This window comes from Gadus chalcogrammus, chromosome 14 (assembly GCF_026213295.1).
Source record: "Gadus chalcogrammus isolate NIFS_2021 chromosome 14, NIFS_Gcha_1.0, whole genome shotgun sequence".
NCBI classification, from domain to species: domain Eukaryota; kingdom Metazoa; phylum Chordata; class Actinopteri; order Gadiformes; family Gadidae; genus Gadus; species Gadus chalcogrammus.
The window spans coordinates 14,112,372-14,137,041 of record NC_079425.1 but is presented as its reverse complement, the minus strand read 5'-3'; the positions used below and the strand labels follow the sequence as shown (position 1 = coordinate 14,137,041).

The 24,670-nt window shown below is 41.6% G+C and overlaps 1 protein-coding gene across 4 annotated transcripts in view; it reads left to right on the top strand.

Moving 5' to 3' along the window:
* LOC130403479 (protein diaphanous homolog 3-like) overlaps window positions 1–24,670 on the top strand; it is a 227,925-nt gene that overhangs the window by 45,661 nt on the left and 157,594 nt on the right. For all 4 annotated transcript variants that reach the window (XM_056607854.1, XM_056607853.1, XM_056607855.1 and 1 more), the window contains 2 exons: window positions 18,785–18,859; window positions 19,300–19,369. In XM_056607854.1, coding sequence (XP_056463829.1) covers window positions 18,785–18,859; window positions 19,300–19,369 — 145 coding nt within the window. The remainder of the gene's footprint in view (window positions 1–18,784; window positions 18,860–19,299; window positions 19,370–24,670) is intronic.

Genomic DNA, 24,670 nt, shown 5'->3' with positions numbered 1-24,670 from the left:
CCTGAAGATCCATCAGCGCACTGAGGCCTGCGTCAGGGTTGTTTTTCCACAGTTTATGATAAAGATGTCCGTCTCCGTGGTTTAGGCCTTACGTGGCATTCTGGGTTCAGCCTCTCTAACACCGCTAACACCTTTTTAATAATATTGTTAAACACCCCAGATGGTCTATTCACTGATAGATAGGGCTCATAATGTTCTCTGTGTGACATTTTGGAGGCGTTTACAATCCCATGGTTGGGACCGGACCTGCTTAAAGAGCCCCCATTTTACCACCATGTGCCCTGTAGATAGCCATTACAGGCCATTTTAAAGTCTGTCACAGTGTGAAATCACTCTGTGACGTCCATGGGATGGGGTATGGGGGAAAGTTGGACTGTACCAACCGGTAAACTGGATGGAGCAAACCGGTAGTGAGCTGTACCAACTGTAATGCTTGAAGGAGGTCTAGACCGTGGACTGTACCAACTGTTAGGCAGGAGATAATCCGCCCATCATACATCTGAATGAACTCTCCCATCTGTGATTAGGGTTGGCCAATCGTTTATTTTTTCATATTGTTAATCATGGTTAATATAGATTGCTGGAGTGGGTGGGTGGGGGGGGTTACGCCAACTGCAAGCAATGCTGCAAGTACAGTGTTATTTTATAACGATTACAATCAACCTCTAGTTGTAATTAAACCCATAGCAATAATGTGGAAACCCCAGTCCATAATGTAACAAATTTCTGGGGGCATAATATAATAACATTTTGCCTTTAATGTTACAACGTATAACATTTTGGTTCACCAATTACGTAATGAAGCAAGCATAATCATTTCCTTCTTATGTTATGAAGCAAGCATAATAATTACGACTTATTTTCGATAACATGGGGGCTTATTCTCCCGATATTAACCGGCTTTCCAAACATTATTCATTACATATGTAACTTGCTGCCACCCCTGGCTCCTGGCATAGACTAGGGTTTTTTGCCAACCCAAGGAAGAATAGAGGAATTTATCCTTTGTTAAATTTCCGTGAAATTACTTACTTGGTTTGCCAGGATGGGCTTATCCAAGTATTCAGTTACCTAGTATCATAGGTATTTTTTCTGAATGCTCTTAAAGGTTCCTGCTAGGGCTGGGCGATATATCGAATATATGCGATGTATCGCGAGATGTTCTCCAGGGGATGTATAAAATGCCCATATCGCGAACATCGAATATAAATTGGGACGCAATGTTTCTTTTTGCCGCCGCCGGCATACTCGTTGTGCTTTCACGCGACGGGGCGACAAGATCTCATACAAAGTGAACGTAGAGACGCGTATCTGCCAATCAGCGTTCAACAGCGTGGCCACTGAGTGACATGTGTAACGTAACAGCCAACCAGCGTTCAACCGTCAAACTCGGTGCAGTGCAGTCCGGGGTGAACTGCAGCACGGAGGAGAAAGTGATTGTTGCCGTTTGCGACTCCCGGGTGAACTGCAGCACGGAGGAGAAAGTGATTGTTGCCGTTTGCGACTCCCGGAGCTCTATATATAATAATATATAATATAATATAATATAATTGGTTATATAATATCACGGATAAAAGCTCTGTGCGCATCCTGATGGCCGTAGCGTGGGGAGCTCTCATAGGGATTGGGCTTCTCGGTTTTTTTTAACGCACAGCGTTCCCTTCTCTCGCTATTTCCGGTGGCTCTCTAAACTCACTCCCCCCGCCCATTGCGAGTCCACGAGATTCTCATGGACGCGCGTGTGTGACGTAGTCTGGAAGGCGCGCTGCTGTAGGTGCGTGTACCTCCGACCGGTGAGTGAGAACAGCCAGAAAGAGAAAAAAGGATGGAAACTGAGGATTTGGTTTCGAAAAAGAATAGCACTGGATCCTTCGTCTGGCAGTGTATATATAATAATTATTATTCAAACTGTTAATAAATAATTAACGGTTTGAATAAATGCTGTGTTGGTAAATCTAACTTGCTGTGATTTTCCTTTTCTTATGTGCAAGTTCTAAATTGTTCCAATAGAAAGCACTGAGTTTAAACAATATGTTGTTTCATGTAATCTACATGCAGACTTATGTTTCAGTAATACTAGAATTATTACTGACGTAACATTATGCCAGACATGGTTGAATCGAGCATTTATGATGTGCTCTAGAGGAGATTCAAAATATATCGAGATATATATCGTGTATCGAGATATAGTAAAAAAATATCGAGATATTCATTTTGGCCCATATCGCCCAGCCCTAGTTCCTGCCACCAAAATCCATATGAACACGATTTTTATGCATACATTTTTTGCCAGCACCTCCCCTAAAACGCAAGGGTTGGTTTTTGATTGAACATGGCGCACATATTATCCCAAAAAAACGGTTCCTATCAAGTCACTGCCAAACCGACCCATCATTTTGCCTGCCTAACATTTCCAGATCAGGGAAATTGTCAATCATTTCATTCCATAACGTGTGTATTTCGCATTGAGGCTTAAGGAGATACCTTGAATAGTATCTCAGTAAATAAAGACATATCACCAATGGCAAAGACCTTTTAATGCTTGCTAAAGTTGGTCAGTCAGTAGGTCAGTTAGAAAATACGTGATTTGGAATAGTTGGTCAGTTTGACAGTTAGTTTTGTTGTTGTTTTTCAGTACGTTTTTATTTTGTGTATTTGTGCATTTTGTTAGATAGAAACCCTGATGGTTGCCAGCTCACAGCCTCTATCCTCAAAGGTTTTGTGTGTTTGTTGGGCCAGACGATGTGCGCAGCAGGTTTATTCACCCATTTCATATGGTTCCTGGGCACAAGATGGAGCTGGAGGCAATCTGCTAGCCAGGCCTCTGACCCCATGCTGTGCCCCCTCTGGATGCTGTACCCTGATCCTCTGCTCCTCTGCTGGGGTGCCCACAGTACAGTTCCCCACACCAGCACTGTAATTGTATTAAATGGATTTGATAAATGGTTGTGACAAACTAGTCGAAATTGGTTTCTGATATTATATTAAAGCTGACCTTCAGGTTTAAAGCTCCAGAATTGTTATTTTGTCAGTAAGGCTTTACTTAGGGTAGGAGATGTACCCAAGGTATCCCTCTGTTAATACACCGCTGTTTGAAGCACATGCGCGCATTATTGTTCGAAACTGGTCTAGCTGTCGACAGTTTGCCGCAGAGTAACAGGAGCTTCTCTTCAACGAAAGATTGTAGACTGTTTTGTAGATTGTGGATTGTTACTTGTTTTACTGACTGCATGTGAGTAGAGTAGAATGAGTGAGTAGAATAAAAAATGCACAATGAAGCTGGTTGGCATTAGCTCATGAATGGCTTAAAGCTCAATTACTACAGACCTAATAATATATAGTAGCCTACACATTTGTTTGTGGATAATAGAAACAACAGTATAATTAAACCCTGATGGTAGGATGTCTACAAAATTACACACGGAAAACTCTTTTTGGGCTATCATTATTTGCAACTTTATTGGCCTCGTACACATGTTATGTTATATTCTTATACCATTTATATTCGAATGACTGCTCGCACATCAGCACTGTGTACACTTACATCGCCATTGTACACGCAAATCAGCACTGAATCTTCGAGGAATCTGCACACACACAAACTCCAAAACCAAACACCCACACACAAACTGCATGTGAGGAAAGCAGACAATTGCATTCATGGATCTTTATGACAAGAAGCCTTTCAACCCTTTATGATTTTGTCCACAAACCAAAAGTCTACCAGGGGATTCAACACATATGACATCCTTTGTTTTACATTGCAGTGATGAGAACAACAGCTCAATATCAATGTTAAGCAAGTCATAAGTGACTCTGTATAAGATTGGTGTGATAGTTTTCATTATTATTAATATATAAATATTTCTTATTGTATTATTTAGCATTTTCGGTGCTGACATCACAAGTAATGTTTAGTTAACCTTGGTTGATATGTACGTGAAGTCATTTAGCAGATGCTTTGAGTCTAAGAACACAAACCACACAAACAAGGGTGAAGCAGCTACAAAGAGGTTCTACTGCGGCGTGACCTAGTCTAAAAGTTTTAAAGGGCTTCCTAAATTCCAAAACTATTTCAAGTCATCTTTTAACTTTGATTTAAGCGTGATGATGAAGCCTAGACACCTCTGATCAAACACAGGGCTGTCTCACCTGTCACCCATTTCCAGGTGGTCCACTATTATTTATTAATTATTCAGTAATTATTTCCTACGGTTTCTCATGACTGACAGAACAAGAGCCACAAGTCACAGAGATATTAGAAAAATATTAATATATATAGTAAAAAAAGAACCCATCACAAATGTTTTTTCCATTTGTTTTTTGTTGCCAAGTCACTTATGTCCTGATCCCAAGCTTTTTTCGCAGATTTGCAATTGACGTCAGGGAATTATAATTGTTATGGTTTTTAAATATTAGTCCCTCCATCCGTCTCTTTCCCTCTGTCTTTTTACTTTTCTAGCTTTTTGTCTCTTCGTGTGTGTGTGTGTGTGTGTGTGTGTGTGTGTGTGTGTGTGTGTGTGTGTGTGTGTGTGTGTGTGTGTGTGTGTGTGTGTGTGTGTGTGTGTGTGTGTTTGTGTGTGTGTGTGTGTGTGTGTGTGTGTGTGAGTGTGTGTGTACAGTGTGTGTGTGTATCGATGTCTATATATATTCCACAACAATCCTATGGTATAGATCTGTGTAGATACCTTGTTTTCCAATTAGGCTAGTTGTCCTTTTCATTAAAAAGATAAATAGACAGCTTTAATTTAAAGGAGTACATTGATAATAAGGAACAAAACATTGAATCAGGGTGGCCCAGGCCCCTCCTGGCCAACCCTTGGGGGCGGCACTGAATTATGGTACCAAGTAAATCTTCTCAGTCTCGGACGATGTGTAGCCTCTAGGGATGGGCAAAACGATTATTTTCCGGGAATCAGTTCTTTCAGTTCAGTTCACTATCACGATTCGTTTGTTTGATTTGTTTGTTAAGTCAGATTACGCCAATGCTTGTAAGTATTGGGTACGCCCGCCAATTAAGGCTTTTTCACAGCCTGCCCTACCATCAGGGTACTGTCAGCGGAAGAAACGCCAGCTGTAATTGAGCTGCGCCATGCTGCACCAAACCACACCGGGCGGTGGAAATGAGGGGGAATAAAACGGAGATGAAAAAAAGTTTTCAGTCCGATGCACTCGGAAAACAAAAAAACGAATTTCTGTAGCATTGGCCTATACGACGCTATTCGACCATTTCCATGGTAGGTTAAACAATACTTTATTAAAGCATGCAATTGTGTTATAGAACAAAATAAAAATAAAACGTGTAAAGTGCTTGCATGATATTGAAGCCTACAGCGATAGTTAGTTAACTTGTGTGGCAGTGCCTTGTCATTTGTTTACCCATGTGCCATGGCAAGGCGATTGCTACCTGCTCTAGTACTCTTAATGGCTGAAACTTTGAGAACGTTTTAGACTCAATCAATATAAGTTAGTGGGGAGACGGAGCTCTGTTTGTTTGTATATTTTATCTACGTGACCATAATTTTTTTAATGTAAAAAAATAAATAAATCAAAGAATCAGTTCTTTTGTTTTGGTAATCGGTTCTCGTCGTTCACCTTCGGGATTCGTTCGTTGTGAACGAATCGTTCGAGACCGTCCGACCCATTCCTAGTAGCCGCCATCCAGCTAGGGCTCAAAATTAACATTTTCATTTGGTGGCACCCTAACAAATTTGGTCCTACCCCTTATTTCTCTGCTTTTTGGCAGTATTGGCATATCCTTTTAAGTACCACTCATCTGTGTACATTCATTATAAAATATTCTAGCACTTGAATAATGTTTTATTCGCATGGGTGGTTCTAATTTTTTTACTACCTCGACATATTTCCTCATGAACCAACTATACACTCTCCACCCCTATTAAAAAACCTTACCTACTTATATAACGGGCTGCTCAGGTAATATACTCCTAGATCAGCTCTACCTACTTATAATAACAGGCTACTAAGGTAGTATACACCTCCTATATCAGCTCTACCTACTAATAATATCAAGCTGCTTAGGTAATATACTCTTCTATTAAAAAGCTCTTCTTACTAATAATAACAGGCTGCTAAGGTAATATCCCCCTCTTACATCAGCTCTACCTTCTAATAATAACGGGCTGCTCAGGTAATACACTCTATTACTTATACACTTTATTTTTAGTTTTTTATCTTTTGTTCCGTCATCTACAATTGTGAATTCCTCTGCATGCTTCGTTAATAGTGCTAGTGCTGCAATTTGGTTAAAACTGTGCTCAATGTAAAGCAGGCACGGCGTCAGGATTCCAGTTGTGGGTGGGCCAGACCAATTGTGGGTGGTCCTTAAATTAAAAACGTTATCGAATCCCTGTTTAACCTAATGAAAATGACTGACTAATATACTGTTATATTATCTGTGCATAATAGAGATTTTAATAGCTTGATGCTCTTTAATATTTTGTTGCATTGTATAATGTTTCGTTGCATAGGACGGACCTATCCGCGATCGCCCTCCTTGGATCTGAACAAAGAAGAGCGCTTTTGGAATCTAAATTACGCATCATGCTTTAGCGCGTCACTTTATAGACCTAAGGCCTATAGATAGACTGTAAAAGTGGTCAGGAATCGAATATTTCCCTCGTAGTTTAGTTCTGCTCGTATAACATGAGGCCGATTATTTCTTAATTCTGTTGAATTGTTTAAGTTTTCAACAATATTTCGATAACGCAACAGACTGACTGAGCTTGGCTTATTATAAAAGAACATGCATTCAAATCTAGGCTACTACGAGATAATAACTAATACAATAGTCTACCGCCAATTCACGGTCATCCGAAGTCAGAAGATTAACAGCCCTTTAACGCAAATCAGAGCAAACATCAATATCAACATTTATTTTGCTGCATTTCAAAAACAAAGCATTTCAGAAGCCTTTAACTTATCAGGCAAACTAACAATATCCTTATGGGCAGAACTTCAAAATAACAACTGGGTAGTTCTGCGCCAACAGGCAGGCTTAAAAGATTGCCAAACATGAAAATAGATAGGCATGGGAAGAAGAGAGAGCATGAGAAGAAAATGTATTAATTCATTTACAGGAGTAATCGGCGGGGTTTGCTCTTGAAAATGTCAATCATTTCATCGAAGTCGAGAGTTACTGTAAGCTCTCTCAAATGTCAACAGACAGAGGGACATAAGGTGAGTTGTAAGCATGCTGCTCCTATTTGCTGTTTTAATTCGGTTGACATTGGAAAAGACACGTTCAACTGAACAGGATGTCATTGGTAGTGTAATCAGAGCTTTTAAGAAAGCATGGATATTCGGGAAACGTCCTCATTGCACATGTCCATCACTTCAAGAATACTTTTGAGATGTTCTGAGATGTTTTCTTCCTCTCAATGAGTTGCACAAACACTGCGAGCTCCGACTCTGATGTGGTTATCTGGAAGCGCTTTCCTGCATCATTGAGAGAGTTCGTTTTAGTAGCCAAAGTGGTGTCATTTATATCGATGCTAGGGGACATCAGGATTGCTGCAGATGCCATGAGCCAGTAAGTGTCACTGTGGAATCGGGTGTTCAGTTCATTAAGCTGGCAGTCTATTGGCGCGTTGGAAATGTTGCGCAGGTCACTCCTCACTCTTGTCGATTTCCCCAGCGTGCATGTGACAATACTTCCCTCAAATCGGCCTGGGAGATTTCTTGAGCGGGAGGGCAAACTGGGTACATCCCAGTTCTTGAAATCATGATCTTCCATCATCTTATTTGTTGTTGCCAACATGTTTAAGAACGCAGAGTCACCTGAGCGAATGTCTGTCAGTTTTTGTTTGAGGTTCTCGATCAAATCAATCGTGTCCGTCACTGATGCGGTGATGGACTGGAGGCTTTTAGACGTGAAGTCTGATTTACTGAACTGCTTGAAAAAAAAAGTACACAAGATTAACTTTTTTGTTCTGATCTGCTGAAACAGTGACTGTGCCTCAATCTCACTCTGCCCCCCCTCTTCCGCGTACTGTGCCAGCACCTCAACGATAACATCATACAGAATATAAACTTTTGTCACGGCGGCCGATCTTGAATCCCACCTGGTGTCACAGCCGTGCTCCAATTCCAATGACCTAAGATCGGGTCGCATCTCTCTTTGCACGTTAAGAAAACGGGCATGACGTTCGCTGCAGCACATGAAGTTGTGCAAGGTGTTGAGAGAGTCAAAAAAAGTTGAGGCATCCTGCGATGTCCGAGCCACAGCTACCAGGATGAGGTTTAACCTATGTGAGTGACGTAGACAGCATATTCAAAGGTGCCTTCAAGGATGGCTTGGACACCACCCTTATGCCCAGACATCACCAATGCACCATCAAACCCAAAACCAACGCAAAGGCTTGGGTCTAGTCCAAAATGTGCGACAACTTCCAATATTTTCTGTGCTATCGCAACAGCAGTCATGTTGTCTGTGGCTACGAGGACAACAGCGCATTCTCGCACAGTTCCCATGTGAACATACCGTTAGCAAACGGCGACCAACTGCTTTTTAGATACATTCTTACACTTGTCTGCTAAAATAGCATAGAAAGATCCCTCATGCAGCTCACGTTTAATCCGTCGCAACAGGAGAGTGCACGCAGCGTCCAACAGGTCGTTTTGAATTTCGTTACTGAGCATCTTTGCATTGCTAGGGATTGCATCTAGTCTAGTCAAGGAAATTATCTGCGTTTTTGAGATCATCATTCTCTCGGTTGCCACGCAGAGGTACTTCTTGTTAGGCACAAGTGATAAGAACGTCCAGAATGACTTTGACTTTGATGTCCTCTCTATATGATATTCCTCTCTATTATTTCACCCTGTCTGCCATCTGTGTTGTTGAGTTGATGGATGACAGAGCCACGCTCAGACATTGACCTGTAATTGTTAAATTTATCCAGTGCAAACGTGTGCGATTTGCTAATTTGGTCCTTTAAACCAGCGTGATTGAGGTGCTTCCAGTCCCGGTATCCAGTCTGGCTAAACTTCTCCTCCCTGCCCCGCTCACCAAAGTGCCTGCACATCTTACAGAAGACTGCATCCTTCTTAATGCTGTACTCAAGGAAATTGTATCTGCTATACCAGTTTTTGGAGAACTCCTTGCTTTTTCACCCATCACTGTGACTGGATACTTAAGCACTGGTTGAGTTGCGGGCTCATCCACGGGAGACAGATCCACAGGGCTATCATCCACTCAAGGGTTAGAGGCAGAGGCAGAGGCGATAGAAATGTGTTGTGGATCTCAGCTCTCCTTCATCTCCTGGTTGCAGTGATGACTCCGAGACCGTTCGTGTACGTTTAAGGTACCTAAACAACGACGGCTGCAACATTGTCCTTTACTGGAATGATGTTTACACTTTCAGATCACATGGAGGCTTTAGCTAGTGTCTCAGTAACTGTCTGCTGAACTCGCGCCGAGACATCAACCTAGACGTAACCATTTTTATTTATTTAAAAATACATATTTAATTTTACACAAATTAAAAGCCGCTTATTACACGGCTATATTGCCAAAGCGAAAAAGTAACTTCACAAGGTGTGTCTTTTTATAATTACCATTCCTAGTGTTGATTAGCAGAGAAATAGTCAGCATAAGACGTTTACGTTGCTTAGCAACAGAATATGCTGGGGTTGATGAATGACCTCACTACATGCGGAGTGATATCAAAGACGTGATTCAGAGGCAAAAACACTTCCCTTGACACTTTCGTTCCACAGCATTGAAAAGAGCCGTACGAGCAATAAATTAAATATATAACACATTATTTTTTATTTTTTTAAGAAAAGTTTTGGGTGGGCCTGTTGAACAGTGGGTGGGCCTGGGTCCGTCAGGCCCACCCATAACGCTGTGCCGGATGAAAAGTACCACCTTTTTAGTTTCATGGTCATTTGAAGTACTCCAACACATTCAAAGCAGTGGAACCTTAGTGGGTTGTGTTTCCAATGAAGCTAGAATATAGATTGAATACCGGCAACACCATACAGCCGCGCTAAACCTTCCAGCAATGTTTAAAACCTTGGAGCTTATCGCAGCACCATACAACTCATTATTATACAAACCATGTAAGTAGTGTTGGAAATAAATTTCCCAAGCTTTGCAAATCTTAGTTGGTGTTTTATTGGTCCTTAATGTGCAAAGTAAACAATGTACAAAGTAAATAAGGTGCAAAGTCAAACCGGAGAAGTGATTCCGGAAACGATTTTGTAAGAGGACCAATCGCACCCCTTGCCGTCTCCGTTTCGTCGACAGATAGTTAAAAAATATTGGTTGCACACGTAAGCTATGGAGAGGGTCTCCAACAGGCTCTCCGGCTACAGAGAGGGCTCTCCGTGTCTACGTACAGCACTTCAACATGCACAAGCGTTTTAAAAAGCACCATCCAGGTGTTACTATCGCCGTTGCTGTGAAAAAAACAACGAGCAAACCCAGCTCACGACACTATTTCAACAAACCCTGTCTGGGAATTCAGAACGGGCAAATTCCATAACCCAAGTCTAAAATTCAATTTTTTTTTTACTTGGAACCGTACCGCCCTGTACCATACCGTGACTTCAAAACCAAGGTACTTATCGAACCGTGACTTTTGTGTACCGTTACAGTTACACCACTAATTAATAGCATTGAATTTAGTCAATTCTGATCCTTAGTGATCTCAATAATACCAATAACATCAGATCCTTTAACTGATGGTTGTTTCCTGCATTGATTAAAAACCTAACATTATTTTATACTATTTTATACTATTTATATTTGCTAACATTATTTTATACTATCGACATTCTCAACCCCCCTCACACTCACGATAACCAGCAGGCTGAGGTGTGGGTCACCCATTAGCACAGCCAGCTAAAGTGGAAAGAACAAAATAAGTGTGTGCAGATTTCTGAAAGTCTTATGCCTACTAACTGGGAGGGGTGCAATCTTACTCATTCTGAATTTGGTGGAGGTGGAGAACCGTGAAGGTTTTTTGTTGAGAAGCGGTCAAGATTGTGTGTGTGTGTGTGTGTGTGTGTGTGTGTGTGTGTGTGTGTGTGTGTGTGTGTGTGTGTGTGTGTGTGTGTGAGTGTGAGTGTGAGTGAGAATACAGATTGCCTATGTGGATGATGTTGGGTAGTGTTTGGCAGTGTCGGCGGTCTCTCCCCCGGGGGTCTCCTAACCGTTTGGTCAACACTCTAACACTCTTAGGTCTGGACCCTCAAATGTCCTGTGGAGAGCCAAGACACAGATTAAACATGACTTGTGTGTGTGTGTGTGTGTGTGTGTGTGTGGGGGGGACAGTGCTTGTGTATTTGGGCGCTGGGTGCGAGTCTTCAATTTCCCTTCCATAGCCTTCCCGGTGACTTTCTATTTATTTTCTTGGCTAAAATGTCAGTGCCAGATATAGAGGGTTTTAAAAAGCTATGTGTTCTACTGCGCTCTCTCTCTTCCCACTTTCTCTTGCTCTCTCTCCCTCTTGTGCTCTTCTATTTGTCCCTCTCGCTACCTCTCTCTCGCTCTCTTGTTTAATGCGATAGCAGAGCTGCCATCTCAATGCTGCCAATTAACACATCATTTATTTAGCTCTCTCTCTCTCTCCCTTTCCATTCGATATTTTTCCTCTATTTTTTCTGCCCAACTTTTCTCTTTCTTATGTTCTTCTTAATGAATGTGATCACTGGCAGAACATAGAAACGCTGAAATGTGTTTCCTGAGAAATGAACACAATTCAAATTTTGCAATAGTAAAAATAAACAAACCGGTTTTGTTTGAGGGTTGACTGCACGCCTCAATGCAGTGAGAGAGAGAGAGAGAGAGAGAGAGAAAGGGATTGAGATTGAGTAGAAAGGAAGAGAAATCTCAATGACAATTTTGCTTTCCTCTGATACTGTGTAGTAAGGCAGTAGTCTGTACTTCGATAGTACTATGTAGTACTTCATGATACTGTCTAATACTAGAGGTATACAAACTAGATAATGTACTGTGTGGTACGAGAGGCACCCAGTACTAGATGACATTTTGTACTAGACAATGCTTTGTACTAGATGGTGTTTACTGGTATAAGCTGATGCTGCTGCCGAGTAAAGGGGAGTGCTCTGCAGTACTATGTGGAGTGTATTTGGGTCGGCCGTCCCCTGGGCCTTGTTCTTCCGTCCCTGGAGGGAGGGTGGCTGTCCCGCCACGCTGCGCCCAGCAGCTAAGGTAGCGCTCCCCCCTCTGTAACCACAGCATCATACCCTGGGCCCACCAGACTCTCCTGAGATACCGCTAGGAGTCAGGCTACTTTAGCCGTGAAGTTAGCCAGATAAGGTGGCTCATTTTTCTCTTTGATTTATGACTGTTTATGTTTCCCTGGGAATCGGATGATGAATTTGTTTTCATCTTTTTCAATGCTCTCTCTCTTGCCCCCATCTCTCTCTCTCTCTCTCTCTCTCTCTCTCTCTCAATCCCTATCATCCCCCTTTCTCTCTTGTAGTCTCTCGTTCCCGTTCTCCCTCTCTCCCTCTCTCTGTGTGAGGTGTCATCTATCGCCCTGTTACATTGCCTTTGAGCTGTTTCAGATGATGGTCAAGTCCTACTGTTCTCCTAATACAAATAAACATTATTTGCCCTTATCTCTGTGACACATGCTACGAAAAATGTATCACTAATATGCACAGGGTTCTTCCCAAGTGATCTGATCTTGGCGCTGCGGTCTATGCTCCTTTCCAGCGCCTCCATGTTGCTTCCAAAGTAGGGTTGCCACAACGCAAACATTTCTTATTTCAATGGATGACTTCATTGTAGTAATGCTTGGGCTAATTTATTATTATCCGTTTTATCACTGGGGTACATTAAACCATAAACAAACAGTTTCACTTCTATTTTATAATTAATATCTACTTTGGAAACACAATTTGATGCAATTAATGCCACCTTAAATATATTTACTTCTGAAACAAAATCTGATTATTAAAGACTAAATATCTATTATTTTACTTCTAAGACTATCTGATGCAAAGTGTTATCATCTATTATTATCCTTCTGACACATGACTTGGTTGTATACAATTATTGTCAATTTTGACTTTTTATTACTTTCTGATAATTGTGTTGGATTTTCCTCTGCAGCTACAAACCTCTTCTAAACAGAAAATCAATTGATGTAAAAAAAAACAAGTGCAGCTTTCAACAGAGAACATACAATTGAAATTGCATAATTGAGATTGATCAATTGGGGATAGAACCACATTTATGCCCTTAAAGTTGTGCTTTATCTGTCTTGTTTTGGGAAGATAGTTTATCCATTAGTTATTATCCATAGTTGTATCTACTGGTTCTGTCAATCACCCAGGTGCCTTTTAACGTATTGATACTTCTCATCAAGTTTTCAGTTTGATTAGTCTTTTCTCCTCTGCTGCAGTGTTCACTATCTGCCATCTCATCTCTCGTCTATCTTTACTTCTCTCTTTCTCTTCCTGTATAATTTTTTTTTCTCTCTCTCTCTCTCTCTCTCTCTCTCTCTCTCTCTCTCTCTCTCTCTCTCTCTCTCTCTCTCTCTCTCTCTCTCTCTCTCTCTCTCTTCCCCCCCCCACACTCGGAGTGATTGAGTTTGCTCTCATATGCTCACCTCTGTGTGCCACACAAAGCAACAGTAGATGGATTACAGCCTCCGCCTAATTTCTCCTCCTCTTCTAGATTACATTTCTACTCACACTGCAGCATTGCTGCCTGCCCATCAGTTCTTTTATTCCTCTCTCTTATTTTCTCCCTTTTGCATCAACACCAAATTGATTTGTGGGGGAGGGGTGAGGGTGCATCTCGTCATCTCGCTTTGGAGGAGTGGTGAGCTGTGTAACAATTATCCACTTGCTGGCCTGCATCCTATGCCCCTCTCTCCAGCAAGCCGGAAAGCGAGCAAAGGAGGTTGGGTGCCAGTTGCTCTGTCACCCCCCTTCCTTCCTTCTATCCTTCCGTCCTCTGCTGTGGATCAGCTGAATATTATTTCCCCCTTTGCGCCCTCCTCCCCTCACCTAACCTCGGCCAATGATGGAGATGCAGCCGGCCGCTCTGCTCTGCTGTGCATTTCAATGAAGTGCTTGTCGGGACCTCCTGCCCCGACTACTCAATATCCACACCAGCCTGGGCCGTGGCCCCGTGCAAAGCAGGGAGCTAAATTTAATTTCCTCCCTGACATTGTCACCCCTGATCCTCTCCATCACTGGCAGCAGTCGCCCCTCTATCCGCCAGCCCGGGCCCTGTCAATCTCTGCCAGGGTCCCTCGTTTCCCTTACCCTGTTGAACCGACATGCACGAACATGCAGACGCACACGCACGCACTGGTAGTCCCCCTTCTACCTACCCTGGAGATTGCCTCCTCTGGACAGTAAAGCATTAAAAGGATTTTCTGTAATTACCGTCACAGTCCTCTGGTGTCGTTGCTTAAAGTGAAGGCCACTCAATCATGCACACGACTTCTGTTCGTTAACTAATTGTTCCTAGTTGATGGGTCTCGTCAGCTTGCCTAGTTGAACATCGTGACATCGAAATAACTAAGTATAACGAAATACAAAATACTTTGTGCCGCACTTTATAGTTTTTTGTATTAACTCAAATTTTTTTGTATACTTTGATTGTTCTCAGCCTCACGGCATTGATTGACAACATCCGTTTCGACCAATTTTACAAAATATCAGCATGTTGGGTGAAATATGTAAACTCATTGGAATGAGTACAGGTTCATAATGTATTTTGTTACAGAGGTAGGATGTTCAGAACTCCTTTTTATGTGAGTGAGTAGAGGACCTACAAGTTTTTCCACAGGATGATTATAGGTATAATATAATTAAGTCCTCACAGAGTTTGAAGAAGCAGTGATACAGGTTGTAGTAGAGTTAGAATGATAATGGCTGTACAGGAAGTTGGAGCAGAGGTAGAGCCGTCTGGAGTGTCCGTCGTTGTAGAAGGTGCTTGAAAAGGAATTCAGTGCAAACCCTATGCATACCGGTGACTACTAAGTAATGGATATTGTATAGAACGCCGGTCATTGTCAGAAGTACAACCAACCGAAGACGCTGGGGTTGACAAGTTAGGCGTCAAGCCGCGTCATCATCCTTTGTTTTCCTTGACAATGGTCAATTATACTTAGCCGGAAGTTGTGAAGGGCCCTTGCAAGTGAACGGAGCGTTCCACGGCATTGAGGAGACCCGTGTAATAAATACATTTATAGTAGCATGGGTTGGCATAGTAACACATCAAATAAAAATCCTACCTGAGGGCTTCATTGTCAGTGCTCCATCGGGTCAGATTACTGAAGTGACAAAGCCCTGCACACTTCCAACACATCTAATCATCAAACAACTTTCCATTGCCGAACACTCACCTTGAGACTTCCTGCTGATGTGATTGTGTGATGCCAGCAGGTGCACAGCTTGGAGAGTTAACCGTACAAACAAGAAATGCAAATTATGACATCTGTCATTCACCACTCAGACAGGAAATTGCTTCCAGTCATGTCGTTTTGACTTTTTCTTGTTTTCCTGCAGTCGTGTTCTATGGTGTTTTGTGTCTGGTTTGCCCCTGAAATTTCATGGAGACGTTAGAGAAATATAACGCTTGACATGTGGCATCCCAATGGGAAAGGAAATGTTCCTGAGCTATTTGAGAAGAGTCCAGGGCCTTTAGGCAAATTACAACTTTATTGTCCACCGAGAATTTGCTAACTTTTTCAGCTTTTACCCATTACTGATTTAGGTTCATGTTGACTTTTCTGAACTTGTCTGCTTTTAGGACACTCAGCCTTAAACTGGCTTCTCGAGTCTGTGTCGAAAGAGGTTAGAGAAAATTAGTCCAAATGAGAGAGACATTCAAAAGAAAAGTAAAAAAATGAATTGTAACGTGCAGTCTAACCACACTGTAGGATCAAATTAGGTCATATAGTTTAGTTTAAGTATAGCCTAAAAGTCACATAAAGCCGAAGCAAATGAAAACAACGAGCGGCATGGATGATGCACCATGCATCGCTCGTGGACGCAGAGTTTGTTGTGGCAGGCATATGATTGGTAACCAGGGGCCAATGTCAATGTCCTGTTCTATTTCCAATTAATTAAACCAATGCCCGTTTTCTGAACTAGCTTGATGAACAATGATCTGGCTTTGAACGAGGAGTTATTTGCAAGGCAGCAATAATAAAAATCAAAAAGAAATATATTCTTTCTTCGCACCCCGGTACCACATGAGCCGCACCCCAGTACCGGGTCGCACCCATGGGTTGGGAACCGTCGCTCTCACACGTCCTAAGAAGCTTTGACTTCGTCTCAGTTCTTTGCTTTGATTTTTTCTTTGCTTTTTTTCTATGTCTGAACTGAACCTTCAAGGACATTAATGCAGTGTCAGTTACCGTAATTTATTCTCAAACATTCCGTTTTTTTTTTGATGGATGGTCACATAACCTCATAGAATAGTGAGTGATTACCAATGCAAGGGTCCTTTTTGGAGTACCCCTGATGGCTCAGTGCACATAGCCTCCCTGATATCCCTGTTACTTCCAGTCTTACATTCATACCCACTGGAATATTGATCCACACAGTCTTTCAAGAGTTGGATCAACTTTGAAGGTGTTTTCAAATTGATAGGTTTTGTGTGTGCTGGATAGCATGTAGCCAACCTGACGGCTGCAATCGATGGGCCATGAGTTGCTGAATAGGTACTCTGTTGCCATGCACTGTTACACATGAGTTTACGCAACATGATGGCAGCAATTGGCGAGAACCCTGTTGAGAAAATGTTTTTTTAATGGTGCTGGGAACTGGTTAAAATAATCTTTTAGTGTGAGGTAAGGATAGCGCAAAAGTTGGGTAAGTCTGAAACCAGATACTTTTGTGCCAAAGACGGGTGCCTGCTGACTTGTAATGAAAATTGATTCAACAGTTAAATAAGTAAAATAAATTATCTGATATTTTCAGTGCCCAATGTTCTCTTATTTCAAACAATTACCAAATATATGAAATATTGACGTTTTTTCCTATCAACCGCAGCTTGGAATAGACAGGACTACTGAAGAGATTGAGGCTGATTTCCTTGACACCGTTGGCATGAAAGCCATTTCCTTCCATACATAACACATGATAGTCTCCTCTCCACAACGCTGTGTGCCGGCTTGGGTTTAAAGCCTGGCTCCCTAGGCCATCATATAGGTGATGTACCCTGCGGTTAGATACTTGAAAAAAGGCACAATGGAAAGCCTTTGCAGGAAAATAAATCTGTGCAATATGTTGCCCCCAGATCTTTTAATCAAAGGCTCCGTGGAGTTCCCTGTGTCCCAACTAAAGCCATCTCTACATGAGAGCTCTTTGGGGACACCCTGGTCTTAAAGACCCGGCCAAGGGTAGATCTCCATCCATTGATCGTACGTGGCCAACTGTAAACCTGTTTGATTCTTCCGGGAAAATGAAATGTCAACAGCTCTTTTCAAATATTTGTTCCATAGAAATCAAATACTCCTTTGACACTGTCACTCATGGCCATACCTTTTTAAGTATTTGGCTACTCTCGCGCTCTCTCGTTTCTCTCTCTCTCACTCTCTGGTTGAATGATTATATTTATTAAAATACTATCAGGAATGTATTACATTTTTGTACAGTCTCCTGTAACCTCTGCTTGACTTAATACAGTAATTCCTGTAGCCAAACCTGTATATTTGTTCTGGTTGTTAATACAATGAACTAGGGCCCGACCGATATAGATTTTTGAGTGCCGATGCCGATTATTTTCAGAGAAAAATTACGATTACGATTTTATCGGCCGATTAAAAAAAAACAAAAAAAAAAAACAAAAAAAAAAAATATATGTATAAAACGTAGTTTTTGATAACTTAAATATACTTTAAACACTTTTGACGAATATGTGAATTGAATGCAGAACCTTTGAGTGTTTTAGAATACATTTACAGTCAAAAATTAGTGTAATGTAAAATATAAAATAAATAACTAACTCCCAATGTGCTGCGCTCGTGAGCAGTGACTAACACGTGCGTGCTGAGCAGTATGGTCTCACCGTTAGAGTCTACAGTATAACAAATTAACATGGCCTGGGACCTAAAGAAAAACAGGCACAACATGCTCAAACAACGCGTCTTGTGTACATTGGTGAGGTGAGCGCGCAGCTGCCTGAGCGAGCGTGCTTTCATGTTGTACGGTAAAATTCAATCTCCTCTTTTTTACTCCAGCTAAAGTTGTTAGTTAGAAAGGCGAGTAGGAGCGCAAACTGCAGGATACTAAGCGCAATAACATTTAAAAAAAAAAAATAATAATAAAAAAAAGTCGGTTGTAATCTGCGTCTTTTTGGCCGATGCCGATTATTTTCAAAAAGGCTATAATCGACCGATTAAATCGGCAGGCCGATGAATCGGTCGGGCCCTGCAATGAACCTCCTATGAATATATATTCCTGTGATATGACATCCAGTTCGTTACGATTTTCCTGAGCAGACCAATTGTGATTTACCGGTAATTATTATTATCCTGATAATCTACCACACACTTACATGTTGTTTAGCAATAGCTTTGAATGACTTGTTATAACGATAAAGTTGTACTTCTAAGCTATCCCTTTGTGGGTCCACTTGTGTAAAGGCTTCTTAGTTCATGCTGTATTTCCTGTGGGAAAGAACACAGGTCTGTGCACAGATCAAAACACGAGCACTGTAGTTTCTGTCTATGTGCTGGCGGGTGTCAGAGTACTGTTCACTGCTCATTTATTTCCGTGCTTGATGCCTTCCATCCCTGTGTTTGTGTTTGGATCCCAACAGCTGGGTGCAGGGCTTTGGCCACGAGGGTCTGGGCCTGCTGCTGGACGTGCTGGAGAGACTGCTGTCCAGAAAACAGTAGGTCTACACCACGTGCAACCATCACAATCAGCTGGAAGCTCAATTATAAACCTACTCTCAACCGCACAGTTGGACACAGCACATGCATTTGTACACACATGCACACACATGCACACACGGAAATGCACACGTGCATATGTACGCACACGTCGTTAACACATGTACTGATACATGTACATATACACACCCAGACACATACACTCAAGGACACACACACGGAAGGGCACAGTCAGACGTTTGCATGAATACTTCCACACATGGTTATGTTCAAACACACACACACACACACACACACACACACACACACACACACACACACACACACACACACACACACACACACACACACACACACACACACACACACACACACACACACACACACACAGTGTGACAAAGTGTTTTGAGCTGAATGTGTTGACCCACTGTAATCCCAGGCAGGAGAAGATGGACAGGAGGAACCAACACAAAGTGGTGCAGTGTCTCAAAGCCTTCATGAACAACAAGGTAATGCTCCCTCCTAGGGCTGTCACTTTTTATTCGAAGTTCGAATATTCGTTCGAAGGTGGGGTGAAAAGTTCGAATTCGAAGTGTAATTCTCCATTCAAACTGTAAAAATGCGCTATAAAGAAGAGAGCGGCGAGTGGCTTTTCCTCAATAAAGCGGCCCTCCTGGATCCCCGCTTCTCCCGGTTAGTCCACCTTTCCCCTGCACAGAAACATCTCGTGACTGAAAGCCTCTCACACGAGCTCATTGAAACGGAGACCGACACTGATCGCACACGACAGGGAGAAAAGTCCGCTGCTGCGCTGGGCGCGATGGGCAGCCTGTTTGGGGACTTATACAGCACGGCTGACAGAATCATCTGCAGCGGTAACGGAGAGCTGCGAGACTACTCGTAATTTTCTTTCCGTAAGGAATAAAAAGAGCAGCATGCCGTGTTGGAGGTCGGCCTCACAGATTGTTCGTTTATATAGGCTGTGTGTGCCATGGACGACATGCGCTCCGCATATCGCGCTCCGAGCAGTTATTGTTAATGCGTAAAAGACAGCCGCACTTGTGTGTCGGAGCTTCCTCTTGTTGTGTTTACAAATGTGTTATCAAAGATGTGTTTTTATCCTGTGTTCAGAATTCAGTAGGTATACGTGATTTCCACAAGAAATAAAAAGAAAAGTCGTGTTTCTTTTTTTTTTTTTTTTATAGTTCTATGGGGGGGGGGGGGGGGGGGGTGTGTCGAATGTATTCGAATGTATTCGAATTAATTATGGACATTCGAAATTCGTTCGAATTTCATTTTTGGAAAAAGTGACAGCCCTACTCCCTCCTCGGGCTCAGGTATAATAATGCTCACTTTGGTAATCGCCTCATCACACTCATACCTATTATACAAAATCATTTTCACTTTGGTTATCCTTTCCTCACTGATGCACGTTACATAATAGTACTAGTTGGATACATTAGAGATAATAATAATATTCTCCACATTGGTTATCTTCTCCTCACGATACATAATATACATAATTATAATAATAATCACTTTGATACGAAGTACATGAATATACTAACTTTGGTTATCCTTTCCTCGCTGATACTTAATATATATGATAATACCCACTCCGATATAAAAATCAATTACCCTTAATCACTAACAATTATATTAAAAAAATACACAATCATTTTGGTTGTTCTCCTGAATTTGATCCTCAGATATCAATTTGAGTTAAATACACATCAACGTAAGAAGTTAATTTTTACTATAGAGTTTTATACATAATTTCAGTGCAGGTTTTTTTTCCTGGCTCAGAATGGGCCTTTGGGGAGTGACTACACAGAACAGGAAGCATGATTGGTCTGCATACAGTAAAGGCAATGAGTTTATGTTACCTTATTCAATAGAAATTAATGAATGTTGCTGTTATAATGACCGTTTGATAAACAAAAATATATATTATGCTTGAATAAAGGAAAGCCCCATTTTATTACAACATTGGGAGGACCAGGCTGATTCTGGTCCCCAAATGACTAAACATTTGTTTCTATATAGCTATTTGTAAAAGGCAATATTAATTTGTGATACCTCCCCTTGGAGGTGTTGGTGTTTAAAAAATCAAAAGTCCTTGCAGCATAAGAACATAACTTAAAAGTACAAGCAGATGCAAATGCATTCCTCCGCTCTCATCCTTGCCATGACGCTACATGATTCTCTACAGCCCCTTGAGAGTAGTATTGGTCTGTGAAGTTACTTGTGCAACTAGTGGAACATTTAACATTGTTTCAATCGGCAAGGCAGAGATTATTCAATTGAGTTTGACCATATTTGACGTTACATAATTTACCTATTGTTGCATAATTGTTTTATTAGAAATTACATGACTGATATTTGCTGTCCTTTATTATCCCATTCAAATTTAATTTCATTCATTCCTCATTATCTACAATATTTTAATTATATTAAAATTGTAATCCTCAAATTTAGCATATTTAAAATGTACCTATACCCTAATACACAGGTTTATACATTGCCAGTGCCACCGTCCGCATGTGGTTGTTAAAACACTAGAGGGCATTCTACCAATTTCATTTTTCTTGTTAAGATAATAATAATATTAGGCACCAAATTATATTATATTAAGCCTATCTCTCTGCAGCATTATTTTAATAATCTGCGTTGTCTGTGGTGATGCAGAACACTAACTCAAGAGTCACATTCTAAAGTACTTTAACATTGAACGCTACTGTCCACTGAGATTTATTCACACTACAATCAAATAATAACAATTCATTGAGTTGAATGGGACTGTACACATACAAGGCAATTTTGTGAAAAGTGGCATAAATTGTAAGCACAACAATGTCGATGTTTTAGGGTTCTATCCAGCGACTAAATCAGGTTAACTAATCCCATTAGCGTATCTTTATCAGTTACCATGGCCAATATAGTAGGACAAGGCAACGGTATGGAATGGTGGAGCATAAGTTCGTCTTCACTAGGCTATTGAGTTTGAGCATTTCATCTGTCTGTCTTTTTACCTGCGCGAATAGTATAGGAATATGCTGCATAACCGCTTCACATCAAATTCTTTTGCTAAATAAATGTTGTCTTCTTGTTTTTTCACTGCCACTCCCGCAGTATGAGACTGGCTGGTCCAATTTAATATATAGTAAGAACGATCCGTCCTGTCTGAAAACAAAAGCAACAGATAGTCAGTATGTTCTTCTTTGGTAGTAGCCAGCCATAGACGTTCTCATCCATGGGACTGTCTATATCTGCACTTGGCTGGCTATTAGTAGGGCTTCAATGTACTAAAGACTCTACAAACAAAAATCACTTGATTCAGAGATATCTATCTAAAAACACTTGCTCACTCAACTCTCACTTTGGCCGTCAGGTTTTAGCTTTGGTCGTCTCAGAAATCCTTTTGGCGGCCTAACCTTGTTCGGGGTGACCTCGAAACGTCAAGGATTCAAATCTTCGACATTTAGTCAATCTAGTCTTTAGTAATCGAATCGTCGTGTCGAGAAAAACAACGGGACATACCATTGGGAGGATAGAGCTGTCCATTGAGTGATACCACAGCATTGCTTGGCTTCTAGATGGAAAAGCCTATGTTTTTGTTTTTTTTGTTGGTGGAGGGGATTGACTTCTGTGTGCAATTTGCTGTTATGTATTTCGTTCGATAAATGTCCGTATTGTTTGTTGGATATCCCCTATATGCAATGGCTGTGGCACATTCCAATATATTTTCTAGTAGGTTACACAATGTCAGGAAAAAGACTTTGGCAGCATTTGGAAACCATTTAAGATGGTCCAAAGTGTAATATACACTGTGTCCACGGGCGCTTTCATATCATACTACTTGATATGAGAAAGGGATTCCCTCCGTCTATACTCTGTTGTGTATTTTCCCTGTTCCGGTTATTGATTGGTGACGCATTTGTTCTGTACACTCAAATGCATCTCTTAACATGTACATGAAATGTGTATCAGTCCAATTCTTATGCAACCTACTTATACAATGGGGGATTTGTCATAATCAGATGTTAACATGTTGGTCATCAAACAGATTGGATGTGTCGATCTAGAGACCCGTCACGGTTAGATTTGATAGACGTATTATTTTAACCGAGGCATATTCTTTTTATCCTTCCTTAGGCCGTGTTCACATCTGCTCCATAGGAATATAATGTAAAACAAGCGCTGGCAGATTTAGGAAAACACTACATGTGAACACGGCCTTATGGTGTATTTAGCTATCTTCTCTGAGAAATTGACCGAAAATTAGGACATGAACAGAAGAGCACATTGTTTTCATGATGTGAATGTGAATCTGTTTGAAGAGTGTCTCATATAGTGGAGCTGCTGTGCCTTGCCTATTTAGCTATGGTAAACCCTGATAAGCCAATTAAATGTTTGCAAGCGTGTGCACCACACAAAAGGTCAAAAATAATTGGGCCTTATTGTGCCGCATTTACCAAAAAATTCTAAGATCACTTAACGATGGGCCTTGCCTGGCTAATCAGATTCAAGCATGCAAATTCTTAGTCAAGGACATTTTTAGATAATGTTAATCACTTCAAATATTGTTCCCTGATTTATGCAGTTGATGCAAATGCTCTCTAAATCTTTCATCATAGATGTATCATTTATTTGTCATCATATAAATGCATTGAAATGTATGAACAGGATGATGCGTGGAGGTGAGACAGCAGAGGTGAGTCTCTAGGAGTGAGTTACCAAGGGCAGAAGTATGCTCACTCTGGGTTTAGTGTCCTCTTTGCTCCAGTAGCAGCAGCAGCAGCGTGGGATTGGAGCCAGCAACCATCAGATTACCTGCAAGGAGCCGGTGTGTAGCTCGGCAGGCCCTGCCAGCCTAACTCCCCGGCCCTCCTGTTCACTGAGTCTCCCGTAGTCTGTGTTCCTCCATCGCTCTTCGTCGCCGAACACGCAGCACTCTCGTGTAATCCAGCGTCTCTACAGGCACCAGCCCCTCTCCCTGCCAAGACCTTTCCCTGGCTCCTCTGGCATTATGGGATAGCTTTTACCCATAGTGCCGGAGAGGGCAGGTGTTGTCTGCCAGCTGTCTGAGCAGCTTAGAAAAAGGGGGAATAAAATTGACGAAAAAGGAAATCACAAACCCTGCTATATGTCCCTCTTGTCATGGCCGTGTCACTACAGCCTTGATGCTGAAATAGGAAAAATAAAACAAGCATGACTAAACCATATCAATAAATAATACACATTTTTACAATTTACATTTGACATTGTCTTAAACAGGTTAACGGGTTGGTTTAATCTGTAATTTCTAGCAAACAAATGACATTTTGCAGACTGGACACTGGGGTGGAACCTGTTCGGCTGGTAGTCACCCTAAACCACAACACTCCACACAATGGGGAGGAGTGTTGCCCCTAACGACCCTCTGAGCTACTTTCTGCTCCCTGGATTTTGCTTCTTGTTGGCCCTTCCTCTTGAGGTCCACCTGTTCCTGGTCAACACAGGGCCACCATCACCAGGTCCTAGTCAGAGCCTGTCCAGATCTCTTGTTCTTATAGTAGAAGGCTGTCTGGATAATAGTGGTGGTGAATGCTGACAGGTCAAGGCGGTTTGGTGGGAGGCAGGCTAGTGTAGAGGCTAATGTCCCAATCATCCAACTGGACCCTGCAGTAAGGAATCCCTCGTGCTCTCCCTCATTCTTGTCCTCGCTCTCACTCTCCTCCTCTTGCTCACTCGTTTTCACTCTTTCTCAATCTCTGTCTCTCTAAAATGTAAATACATGTAGAAATGGTGCTGCCCGTATAGATTGTCTT